The 13600-nt window shown below is 45.3% G+C and overlaps 1 protein-coding gene across 2 annotated transcripts in view; it reads left to right on the forward strand.

Moving 5' to 3' along the window:
- GRK5 (G protein-coupled receptor kinase 5) overlaps nt 1-13600 on the forward strand; it is a 147383-nt gene that overhangs the window by 129720 nt on the left and 4063 nt on the right. For both annotated transcript variants that reach the window (XM_021529270.3, XM_031505298.2), the window contains 4 exons: nt 2495-2532; nt 3343-3432; nt 4725-4933; nt 12931-13068. In XM_021529270.3, the coding sequence (XP_021384945.1) occupies nt 2495-2532; nt 3343-3432; nt 4725-4933; nt 12931-13068 (475 nt within the window). The remainder of the gene's footprint in view (nt 1-2494; nt 2533-3342; nt 3433-4724; nt 4934-12930; nt 13069-13600) is intronic.

Below are 13600 nucleotides of genomic sequence, written 5' to 3' on the forward strand. Positions count from 1 at the left end.
TTTATATATATATAATTCTTGTCTATTTCATAGTTTATATTATGTATTTAAATTGTTATTTTATATGTTTATATATATATATATATATAATATAATATAACATTTTTTGTTTTATATATATATTTTTTTTATGTATGTGTTTTTTTTTTAATTTATACTATAGCCATGCCTGGAAGCTCCGCTGAGCATCAAATTCACATTGTCCCAGGCATTGCACAAATACATGGTGTAAAGCCTTGTCCAGAGTGATTAATTGAGTTGTTTAGGCTGTTCTGTACAGCCAAACAATTGCTTTTTGAGCTTGGGCACAGTGCCAGCAGTTTATGTTGCAGTATGTTTGGGCAAGGCTACTTTGCAAATGGGAAGCTGAGCCTTTGGGAAGTAGCTTTATGGTGTGTCCACCACGGAGTTTTATTCCCTCTGGACATTTCAGTCATAAACCCTTAGAAGTGCTGGCCATGCAAAGGAAGCCAGTCTTGATCTTGAGGAACCAGAATTCTGAAAACAGGAATGACAGCTGATGTCTGGGAAGGGAGGAAAGCTTCTTCTAATTGCCCTGACCCTAGGAGCTGAACTGGTGTTCTCAGAGTCCTTGTGGAGTCTCCCATTTTCTCATTCAAACATAACATTTCCCAAGTTGCACATAAAATTCTTATCATTGGCCCCCAGTTACAGTTTTAAGTGGGACTAATATCTGCTGAGCAGAAGATGAAGTAACTGATGAAGGCTGAGTTCTTCAAGGGAATGATTCTTACAGGATTCAGAACCTATTTTCAAAAATAAATAGACAATGCCCTTGACCGTGCTGCCCCAGCATTGGAAACCTTCTGCTGATTGGCAGGGAAACCCACAGTGATATGTTAAACAAAATCACAGCTTCTCCTCAGTATTCAGCTGCACTTCACATATTTCAGCATTGTTTGTTTGAAAAGCAGGCTTGGTACCACTGGGCACTGGGTGAGGTTTATCTTGGAGGTCAGGAAGGTCTGAAGCAAGCAAGAAGAGATTACTCACAGTGCTCTCTGTTCTTGCTTGAAATCATAAATAAAAACAAGGCAAGTTTCAAAATTCCAACTTTGGCATCATCAAAACTACAAAGTACCCCTCTCCATACACAGGAAAATCCACGATGCTGGGGTGGTACAGCTTGGGAGGCAGGGTGGGCTCCTGCACAGGCTCTGCTCTGCCCTGTGCCCTGGGGCAAGGCTTTCTCTTGTACTTTTTGCTCTTTGCACAGAAATGCCTCTTGCTGGGAAGTCAACAGAACCAAGCTCACAGATGCAAGGAGGCCTTACAAAAAGAAGAGGCCAAGCAGTGCTTGGATTTGCACCAGGCTAAGCGCTGTCTTTAGATAAAAGCCAGGGCATGATGTGTTGAATTGAAGCAGTGCTGTTTTCCCTGCCTCACCCAGCTCCTGAGCCAGCACAGCCCAGTCCTGGGGCACGTCTGGGACACCCCCTGCCCAGCATGTCCATCTCCCCCCTCTGACACCTCTGGTCCCATCTCCTGGGCTGGCTTCATTCCCACTCTGCATGAGCAGGATGGGAAGGAGCCTGCCTGGCTCCCACCTCAGCAGCAGCCCAAGAATGGCAGCAGCTGCAGAGTTGTGCTGGGCTTGGTAAGGTTTGGAAAACAGCCTTGGTCAAGGAGAGGACAATGTGGTTGGGCTGGGAAGCATTTCGAAGTAGCAGCTGCTGGAGGAGGTTTTGTGCAGACAAACATTTCAGAAGAATGATCTGCCAAGGCTCTGCTAAATATGTGAAAACTGAGATTATTTACTTCAGGAGTTTATACCTTGCCCAGATTTGGGGATTTTTTGTTTTCTTTTTTTCAGGAACAATAAAAGGCACATCTTTGACACCAGATTGACCACCTTGCCAATTTTCATGGCATTGCTCCAAACCACACAGGCACTAGAATTTCTCAAATGCTTGTAAGAATAATCTTAATCTGGGCACAGCATTCCCCTCTCTGCCCCACATTTTCCAAACTCAACGAAAGTATTGCACATATGTGCAAGTGCATGGACACACATTCACATATTTGGTCTGACTCAGATGTCAGACATAGAAAACTTGAGCCCAACAGATTCCTATTTCAATGTTCACATGTAAATAAAGTATTTTATTTAACATAAGATTTTTTTTAACATAAGATTTTATAACAGAAAACGTTAGAAAGATTTTACAACACAGAGGACTATAGGGGTTCATTTACAGGGCTTACAGGACTAGATGGATGAGTCCATTATAGGGTAGATTAGGAACTAAAAGCTTGGCTTAGTGAAAAATTGTAACTCCAGTTTAGAAAAAGACATATGGTTTCAGTCTATCTGTGAAGTGAGTTGTAAAAGGTTGTATTGGTTTCAGGAGTTCCTTGCTGTTTGAGTTGACACTCAATTGGTTTATTACAAGTAATAAATGCCCTCATGCAGTTGTATGGTTATGGTATCAAAACCAGCTTCATACCCACAACTGCTATCTTTCATTTCCAGAGATCTGAAGCCAGAAAATATCCTGCTGGATGATTATGGTAAGTCTCAGAGGTTTACAGAGATGCTTTCACAGTAAAGTAGATTAAGTTAGTTTCGGGATATATATTGCACAAAGACAAATAATGCTCTGAAGTGATTAAGAGGCTCAGCATACACTAATATTCCTGTCGTGGGGTGGTGAGCTGCTGGAGCTCGCTGCACAGATGGAAGGAAGCAGCCGTGCCCTCAGCAGGGGCTGTTCTCGAGAGCTCAGCATTGCTGGGGCTCTCTGCCTTTCCCTGTTGTTTTTCCATCCTTGTTGCAAGGCTGGTGCAAGATGGAGTTCTAATTTCTAAATCTGGGCTTCCCTCTCCATTTTTGAAAGTACTTTTATCCTCTGCTGAGCCAAGTCTGGGTTTATGCAAGCCCAGGTACCCACCCGTTCATTGCTGGAGGCAGCGATAATCAAATCTCGTGCTGACCTGCAGACCAGATGTAGCTTCCTCAGCCATCACAGAGTTACAGAATTGTGTCAGCCCATCCACCCTCTGTGATCAGTTCAAGATACTTCCCCACAGCATGCTTCTCTCTGACTTTTTTCATTGGTTTTAAAATACCTAATACAGTCTGCTGCAGTCCACAGCCTTACCGTTAACATTTATTTTTGTGTTGTAGTGCCCTTAATAATTCCTCTTTTCCATATCAATGAAACTGCTCCAATACAGTGATTCAGAAAGCTCTTTTCTTAAAATGTCCAAGCAGTATATTGCAAGAATAGTTCAGCAATGCTCACAGTTGTGGGTTTTAGACTAATTTGAATCAGGTTATTATATCTGCTTTATGTTGTTTTGTTTCTTTTTTCCTTCCAGGCCATATTAGAATATCTGATTTGGGTCTAGCTGTTAAAATCCCTGAGGGTGAATCAATCCGTGGAAGAGTAGGAACAGTAGGGTATATGGGTAAGTCTTCCACAGTTCATCTTTTTTAAAATTTGCTGAGATTACTTGAGTTTTAGAGATATTTCTGCCAAGAAAGCTTAAGAAAAAGAATAAAAAAATATTCACATTCAGCTGGGTCCAGTTTCATGCAGCAACTCCTACAGAAATCCTGACTGAAAATCAGAAGAGGGTGAAAGGCTGGACCTCTACAGCTCTCAGTGAGGCTGGTCTATAAACTTAAATCAGCAAAGCAAATTGAAAGGGAAGACAGCAACTGGGATTCTAGTGATTTTAGTGTAGATGAGGGTTATGTGCCAAAATAAAAGTTTCTTTCTAGTTGCTGTTTTGTATAGGAGTTACAATGTATTTGCATGGTTATGATAAAATGGGTAAGTCCACACCTATGGTCATCTTGACCAAGGTCAGCTTGAGCTTTCCTCTATGTGGAGGGAGGCTGCACAAAAGACAAGTAGAGATTTGTACATTGGTAAAAAACCCCAAAACTACACTCCCTTATTTAACTAGATCTGTTTTCTAAACTCAATGTAATTATTTTCATGCATTCTCTGGGTGGGCATATTTCTTGGAGTAAAAATTGCTTATGCTTATTTGACTGAATAGAAACTAGCTGATGTGAGCCACTGTTTCACCATATGGAGACTTTAATGAAAGCAAGCAAATCAGTTGTCATGTCTAAATTTTGTTATCTCAGTGTAAGTTTGCGTGCACACTAAGGCTCTGTGCTTGTGAGCACGTGAGGATGTGTGTTTGTACCCCTGCATGGAGGTGAGGGTGCCTGCAAGACAGTGACTCTCTGCCCAAAAGCATTGTCAGTGGTTGCAACACAAAATTAATGCATTGGAGTTTCTTTAAAGGAGAAAAAGAAAAGCTATGAATTGACCAAAGAGACAGAATTTGCTTTTGAAGAAATGTCACGGCTGTTTACAGGGTGTGTGTTTGCATTTCCTTTCTTTCCTAAGTGGAGAAATCTGGAGGAACTCTTAAAATTAGGTCTGTGCTTAATATTTAGACCTAACTTCTTTCATGATTTTTTTCTTTAATTGGACTGAGTTGATAGAGAAGTCAGAAGACAGCATGCACAAGGAATGTAGCATGTAGAGAGAGCACCATGGCATGTAGCATGCTGCATTTCCTGTAATGCCCTCAGCTGCAATCAGGAGGTATTTTTGTATTTTACCCACCATTCTCTGTGCATGTGTATTCAGTCACCAAAATGAAATTTTGAGGCATTTAAGCGCTCTGCCTGTGTGAATACCGAGCATTTCCACAAGGCATCTCACTCTCCTCCACAGCTCCAGAGGTGTTGAACAACCAGAGATACACACTCAGCCCTGACTACTGGGGGTTAGGCTGTCTCATCTATGAAATGATTGCTGGGCAATCGCCATTCCGTGGGAGGAAGGAGAAGGTGAAGAGGGAAGAAGTGGACAGAAGAGTGCTGGAGACAGAGGAGGTGTACTCCCATAAGTTCTCGGAGGAGGCCAAGTCCATCTGTAAAATGGTAAGGGGCTGGGAGGCTCAGTGGGGCAGCTTCATTAACAAGCTGTGTCTGACACAGGGTTCCATGGAGGGGCTGCAGAAACAAAGACTAACCAAGCTCATCTGTGGATGGGATGACTGCACTCTCTATTCACTCAAACTCTGTTTATTTGGGCTTCTTTCTCCGTGAGATTCATCATGGTCATCTTGAGCCCTCTCCAAAGTTTTATGGCCGAGGGAGCGGTATCTATTCTCATGAGACTTTGAGTGCTAGTTTGCAGTCAAGAATGCATTTCTGTCTTTTATAACCTTGTAGAAAAAAAGAAAAAGGACTCGGTGATGCAAGAGTCTGTTTGTCTCCTGCAAGGAACTGCAAACCCCACGCTTCCATTGTCTTTGGTGAGAGCTGGGGGTAAGCAGGACAAAGATTATGCAATGAAATTATTGTGACACTCAAATGTTGTCCCAGCCCATCTCACTAACTTTGTTAGCAGCTTTTCCCCTGGGGTGGCAGGGTATCCAGCTTTTCTTAATACTGTTGAACTGTTCTTCAAAATGTTTTCTCACTCCTTCAGCTGGGAGTCATTTTCGTAGCACAATAGCCATGTCTGACAATGGAAATCCTCAATCCCTCTGAGAAATCTCAAAGCTGCGTCTGAACTCATCAATGTCTTGTTGACATCCATCTTTAGAAGGCTGATTTGTAATTTGGGAAAGGATGTGGCCTTTTTCTGGGTGTTGTTTGCTAATGAGTGAAGTCTCCTTTGGAGACAATGACCTATCTGTGTTTGCTGGTAGAGGGAGAACGAAGGGGAGGAAAGGTCAACAAATAGGTAGGGAAGGTTTCACCAATGTCTTGTGCAACAGGCAAGCAAAGAGCAGATCCACAGCACTCTGGCTGGCTGGCTGCATGAAGAGACACTGAAGTCTCCTTGCAAAATAATAATGGCAGCACTGCCAAGAGTCATGCCTGGAAGTCATTAACTCACAGTGCACCGAGTCATTCCTGAATCCTCGGGGTGGTATTTAACTGGCATCACTCTTGGTGGATGCTCTGGGACACTCACTGCCCTTAAATGGTGATGCAGAGCCCCAGTGAAGCTGACATGGGAGGACTGGGGCAGCCAAGGGCTCTCACAGACCACCCCATGGGCCCAGCAGGCTCCCTTCTGTCCTCAGGCAGCATCTCAGCTCTCACCAGGTGAGAAGCAGCATCTGCTGGAGTGGCAGGGAATTTGTGCATGTCCTGCTGTTAATCTGAAATGGAGATGTGAGGCAGAAATTGTACCTTGCTGCTAGCAACACAGAATCAGAACAGTTTGGGTTGAAAGGGACCTTTAAAGGTCACAGTCCAACTCCCCTTTCCTGGCTGACATACCTGTAGAAGCCCTTCCTGTTACTCTTTATTTCCCTTGCATAACAGAATGAAGATATACTTGAAAAATAACCATGAGAACTTAAAGCTGAGAAGAATTAAATGTAGCATTGATGGGATAGTGCTGTAGAAGACCTACCACAGTCCCAGGACAGCAGACAGTCATTAAACTGTAGTGGTCATTTTCATCTCCCAGCCATGGAGACTCTGGTTTCAGGGAGTCGGGACCTCAGGAGATCATTTAGTTCTTTCTCTTGCCTCAGGGAATTTTGGACTATATATAATTTATTCCTGAAAACTTGATCACTGCTGCTTTCCTGTCCAATAATGTGGCATGATTATTGAGGTGGTTTGTGCAAACTATTTATGGATCCAAAGATAACCTTTCCCTTTATGAGCATTGGTATCTTGAGGCAGGAAGAGTCTGAGTGTGATGGCGTTTGTGGTTTCCCATCCAAAAGTAATATTTTTATCAAGTGATGTTTTTTTTATTTTTAAATCCATTATTCAAACATATTTTCTCAATTTCTATTTGTTTTTTATATTGAAAGCCAGAACTTTGTTGCTTTGCATAAGCATCTTAACAAGGAAACAAAAGAGTCATAAAGTACCCATCATATCTGCAAAATGAAGCAAGAAGTTGCAATACATAAATTAAACTTGAGCCTTCTCAAAGATCCAACACAAAAGGCTTTCCCATAGTGGACTCTTCAGGGCAGGAGTGAGGAAATGTTTCCCACCATGTTGCCCAGCCTTTTCTTCAGAGCTTATTTCATGAGCTAATCACCACCAGGAAATACATTGTCTTTATTCATTTACTCATAGGAAAACCCTCTGGTGTCACCCCTCGTCAACCTTCCCCTCCTGGATGCTTGTGTCCTTTCGCATTTTTGCAGGCATATATCATAGCTCCTATTAATCATCATCCATCCCATATTTCCATGTTTCATTTTGTAAGCAATTTCCCGTAAATCAGACCTCATTTTGGAATGAAACAGAGATGAATAACAAATAATTAGGAACAGGGGCAGCTGGCTTTCTGGGAAGCTCCCCAACCCATAGTTCCCATATAACATAGCTGCTTCTGGTGTGTTTTTCTGTGAAAAAAAATCCAGTCTTTCTAGGAAATGCTCCATGTTTGTTGTGGTTATGCCTCGTACTCCACTGATGTACATGTGTGTTTTCCCTGACAAGTGCAGTCATGCATCCAGAGATGTGACTTGAAGTGCATTCAAGTCATCAGTGTTGGATGGGCCCTCATTGCTGGGCTCTTCTGTCACTCTGTCAGTGCCCTGCTTGTCTGCATTTCCCACAAACTTGTCTTCCCTGGTGCCTTTTATCCCTGCAGCTCCCATTTTACCCTACACGAGGGGTCTCTGATGGGATGGTGTAAAGAAAGAGCCAAACTCCTGGTTTGGTGTTCCTTAACAGGACAGGAAGCAAGAGAAACAAACTGAGGCACAGGAGCAGTTCAGTTCCCTCTGAACTTTAGGAAGCATTTTTCCATGGTGAGGGTAGCCAAACAGTGGAACAGGTTGCCCAGAGAGGTTATGTGTGTAGTCTCCACATTTCATTTGGAGATAGCCAAAGCCCAACTGGACAAGGTTTGGAACAACCTGCTCTAGGAAGCCCTGCTTTGAGCAGAGAGATTGGACTAGACCATGTCCAGATGTGGCTTCCAGCCTCAGCTGTTCCATGTTTCTGATCTCCATTCCCTCTGCAAAGTGCCCCCCCCCCCCCAACCAACTAAAAGATAATGAGTTCTGTTTTCCTTAAAAGCAATTTTTTCCTGTTCCTTACTTACCATCAGGAGCTCTGTCATCATGCAGCTGCTCCTGCCTGCTGCCATCCCTCCTTTCTGCTTTCATCCCATGGAAATCAGCATTATGACACCTTAAACTTTATCAGTGCTATATCTGCTCTTATATAGTAATTGACCATAGTATTGCTTTTCTGTTCTTTAAAAATTGCTTAAAATAATATGTTTACTTCAGTGTCAGGGTTGAACTTTAGCTAGGTGATTCCTTAAACTGCTTGATAACTGGGTCAGTGGACATGGTTTTAACATTCCCCTTGTCTGCTTTCATGAGTGGCGATTTTTTGGTTTCCTTACTCCTATAATTTTAGGACTAACATCTTAGAACTCAGAATTATTTATTGCGTGGTATGATCTGGAGATGAACTTACTGATCACATGAAGATAAAACAGCACCTTGGGGACTTTTGGCTTTTTTTTAGCATCCTCACAACAGTCGTTTCTTTTTGTAAAGGAAGCAAAACAAAGTCATGGAAAAAAGTCTCAGACATTGCAGAGTTTGAATACCCAGTGGGCATCAAATGAGTGAGATTAAAGTATCAGAGAGCTCTTTATATCAAGATCTTGAGGGAACTTTACTGCTCTTACTCAAGACTCTCTTTGAAAGTCCTGTTCTAGTTGTGCTCTGCCCATGAACTCTGTAGACCAAACCCTAAATATCCAGTGTCAGCTGGAGCCTTTTTTACCAGAACACACAGCTCTGCACTTGGCATTAACTTCATGCATGATTGGGTGGCCCAGGCCATCTCCATATTTGAAGCTGTGAATTATGTGCAGGCTCTATTGTAGAATTATATTTAAATTACCTTCAATGGGGTTTCTTGCACTGCTGTCCCAGGAGGGCTTGTCATCATCCTGATGGAGTTGCTTTTGTTCTGCTCTCTATTCATATTAAATAAACCATTTGAAGCTGAATTAAACAAAAATGTAGAGATGACTTATAAAATACTGTTGTTATCTCCATTCTCTTTTCCATGTCAGATTCCCAAATGGGATATATATTTCAGGCTCTTGCATGGATTTACTATTGCAGAGAGCTTCTGGGTCTGCAGGAAATGGTGAAAGACTAATTATTCCTTGGTGAAAGGAAGGATTCTCCCTTCTGGAAAATATTCTAGTCCATGCTATGTCTTGATATCCACAACAGAAGCCAGGAAGAATGTTGGGTTTCACCTGTTGCCCTCTCTATAGCTGGCTGCATCTACAGCTTTTCAAATTCCATTTATTTCTAGCATTTTTCTCCATTGTGACTCTCCTGGGACTCTCAAGAGACTGCAGCTGCTCCCCTGCAGCAGGGCTTTGCAGGAGAATCCTCTCCTTTCTCTGTTCTTTCAGTCCCAGCCTATTCCCAAGTGGCCTGTTCCCTTTTGTGTCTTTCAGCCAGCAGTGGCCAGCCACCCACAACCAACTGCATTCATGCTCCAGAAACTTCCTTCTTGCATCTGAAGTTACTGAATACTCCCTTGTTTGTCATGGAGGAACCCAGGAATCCCCAGGCAGCCTTTTTCTGTCCTCAGCTACCCTTTTCTCTGACCGCACACTCCAAACATCTTACAGCCTGACAAGGGCAAATTCACAGATCAGCTTGGTTTCCCCACTAAGTCCAGATTCCAGACTGCAGAAATGGGAAATAACCCCCTTGTCATCCCTTCAGAGCTGACTTGAGAGCAGAGGCTGTAGAGGTCCACTGTATCATCTCCAAGAAAGTCCAAATCTATCCCTTCCCACCACCACTTGTTCCTCAGCTGTTCCTCAAAGGTCCAAGGTATCATTTCCAAAAGGATATCAGAGCCATGGGTACTAAAAATAGTTTTTCTGCTTTCAGATTCTTCTTTCCAACCATCAGGAAAATCCTATTGACATGAGAATAAAAGATTAAAATAACTTTTGATTTCTTTGCCCAACCAGAATAAAGCAAGCCTGATTCTGACTGGAAATTCCAAAGTGATCATCTTCAAATACGCTAGAGCATAGGATTAAAAAAAAAAAAACCACAAAAGAAACAAAAACACCTCACAACAACAATCCTAGTCTCACCATGAGAACTCAAAGTCTAATGAAGTTATTTGAAAGTAAAGCATCCTTCTTTCCTTCCAGCAAGGAAATCAAAGTCCAGAGAAGTGCTCTGAGACAGATATTTTGCAGTGAGCCAGATGGATGTGGTACAGTACCACGTGAATCTCTCTGCTCAGAGAATGGCAAGGCATACAGATATTTCCTCAAGTCTTTTTACATTTTGGTGATCTGTCAGCTTAGATGTAACCACCTTGGCAGCATCAGAGGCAGAGGAAAGTGTGGGGAGGAAAGGGCTGTTGCTATTTAGAAGCTGAACTTTGCTCCTGTGGCCAGCACCGGTGGCTTTAAACCTGTTCCTCCAACCATTCAGTCCCTGCTATTGCTGCTGCTGCTGCTGCTGCTGGGGCAGAAAGACCTGAGCAGGAAACTCTTATGTCTGCAAACCCCTTCACCACCATTTCTGGCTTGGTTGCTGCTGCTGGAGCTGGAGGGTGGCCCCTGTACCCGTGGGGGACACGGATTGCCAAAGCCATTTGTCACCTCAGGCTGGAAATGAGGCCCCAGCAACACAGAAACAGAACTGAGGTGGCTGTTGGAAGTCAGATAAGAAAACCAATGCCCAGATGGTAGAAATGCCCAGTGGTAGCAGAGTGTTCAGAGAAGCCTGAAGAGCTGTGACACTGTAAACCCCTGACAAGGACAAGAAACCCCAGCTCCAGCCAGGCACCAGGGGAAAGAGCACGACGTGACATTAGCAACAAACAATTTCCAAGTTCCCCGCTGGTGAGATGAGGTGGCTGTGCTGGGCTGATGCCTCGCTGGCTGAGGCAGAAGGTGCTGGGGCACACAAACCCTGAGCTGGGCACACAAACCCTGAGCTGGGCACACAAACCCAGAGCTGGGCACACAAACCCTGAGCTGGGCACACAAACCCAGAGCTGGGCACACAAACCCTGAGCTGGGCACACAAACCCAGAGCTGGGCACACAAACCCTGAGCTGGGCACACAAACCTTGAGGTGGGCACACAAACCCAGAGCTGGGCACACAAGCCCTGAGCTGGGCACACAAACCCTGAGCTGGGCACACAAACCCAGAGCTGGGCACACAAGCCCTGAGCTGGGCACACAAACCTTGAGGTGGGCACACAAACCCAGAGCTGGGCACACAAACCCAGAGCTGGGCACACAAACCCTGAGCTGGGCACACAAACCCTGAGCTGGGCACACAAACCCTGAGCTGGGCACACAAACCTTGAGGTGGGCACACAAACCCAGAGCTGGGCATGCAAAACCAGAGCTGGGCACACAAACCCAGAGCCGGGCACACAAACCCTGAGCTGGGCACACAAACCCAGAGCTGGGCACACAAACCTTGAGCTGGGCACACAAACCCTGAGCTGGGCACACAACCCTGAGCTGGGCATGCAAACCCAGAGCTGGGCACACAAACCCAGAGCTGGGCACACAGTCTCCAGGCAGCCCTGCCCCAGGGAAACCTGCCTGCCTCCCGGTCCTGCTCCTCCTCCAGGGATGCTCCCGAGCACACGGGACTCCTCCCCAGCCTGCCCAAAGCTGTTTGCATCCTGTCAGCGCAGCCGGGACGGTGCCGGGGATGCTCCCGGTGCCTGCCCGTGCTCAGAGCGCCCAACCCAGCCGCTGCCGAGCCCCGGTGGGCTTTGCTGATGCTTTCGGTGCCATTCCCATGTACAGCCCACCCGGGCAGGGCCGAGCGCTGCTCTGGGCCGGCAGAGCCGGGGCAGCGGAGCCCCGGGAGCATCCCCCGGCCCGGCCCCGCCGCGCTGCCCGCTCCTCTGCTGCCTCCCGGCGGCTCCGCCCGGGCGGCTCAGCATCACCGATGGAGCCGCAGGAAGGTTCCCTAACACCCAGTCTAACACGGACACCTCCCACAGGCTGCTCCAAGCCCTATTCAGCCTGGAGCTGGGCAGCCAGGGATCCAGGGGCAGCCACAGCTTCTCTGGGCAGTCTGTGCTAGGGCCTCATCACTCTCAGAGAATAATTTCTTCCTAAAGAAATGAGGGAAATGTTTAGAAGAATCTAAACCTGCCTAATCTAAACCTTCAGTTTAAAGCCATTCCCCCTTGTCTATTTGTGACATGACCGAAGATGCTGAGCTCAGTCGGTGGGCATTGCTCCAGGCAGGACTTGCTGTAGCAGGTAGAGGTTGTGCACTGCCCTTCTCTGAAAACAAACAAGGCAGAACTGAGGATTATTACTGGGCATTGGCTCTGTGGATAGAACTCCCCTTGAGTTCAGCAGGGATAAGCCCATGATGTAAAGGGTTGGTCCAATGTGCCCTGTGATGCACTGTACGTATGAATGTAGTGCAATGGGTGAGGGAAATACTGTTTGGTATTTCTGGTTTTTCCTAAGCACCTGTTCTACTGAGGGAAAATTATTCTTACAAGTGTAAAAAACAAAAAAAGAACTGAGACAAAGCACATGGAACTCATGAATGTAACATCCTTATATGTAAGTAACATGTAAGAAAGTGACACCTTTATATGTTACTAGGGTATGACAGATCTCTTGAAAGTGTTCACTGAAAGCAGGCAAAATAAATGGTCTCTATTCTAACTGTAAATACTTCACAGCAGGGGATTTTTTGAGAATTTCACTGGCATGTAGAACAGTGCAGTCCTAATCCATTTAACTTCAGCTTTTAAGTAACAGCAGTTGCAACTCCCCTCTGTACTTCCCTGTGGGCACATTCAAAAGCAAGTGGAGATAAAAATATCTTTGTGGAGCTCTTGCTTTTCTGCCACCCTCACCATTCCCACTGGCACGTTTCAGCTCCTCACCAAAGACGTGAAGCAGCGGCTGGGATGTCAAGGGGAAGGTGCAGCAGAAGTGAAGAGACATCCCTTTTTCAAGAGCATGAATTTCAAGCGGTTAGAAGCAGGAATGCTGGATCCTCCCTTTGTGCCTGATGTAAGTACCATAGCGAGAACCCCCAGTGGCCTCTTTTAAGAGGTTTGTTTCTAAAATAGCTGCTCTCTCTCAGGGCTGCCATCCCTCTCTGCATGGCTAGCTACCCCAGGAAGGTGTGATAAGTGGTGGGGCTGGAGTGGGGAGGCTGGGAGGAAGAGGAGAGAGGGTTCTGTGGGCATGTGGATGCAGGCTGGTAATTTGGGGCTTGTTCCATTCCCACTCCTTTTACCACAGCGTTCCTGCACGACACTGGAGGCACTGGGGACTCACTGTGAAAATAAGTGTGCTCAGAACCAGGTGGTGCTTGGGGCAATCAGCAGTGAAAGCCAAATGTTTGCATGCAGGTTTATAGAGGTGAAACCAGAAATACAAAGTCCATGGCTCTGTGGAACTGGAGCATCATGAGAACAGTAGTTTGCAACAGAGAGTCTGAGTCAGGCTCAGCTATCAAGTGTCACCTCAAGCAGAGAAGGTGACTTGCACCTGAGAGAGCATTTGGAGCTTTTTGGTGTTCATGGGGCACAGAACCCAA

Source organism: Lonchura striata, chromosome 7, assembly GCF_046129695.1.
Source record: "Lonchura striata isolate bLonStr1 chromosome 7, bLonStr1.mat, whole genome shotgun sequence".
NCBI lineage: Eukaryota > Metazoa > Chordata > Aves > Passeriformes > Estrildidae > Lonchura > Lonchura striata.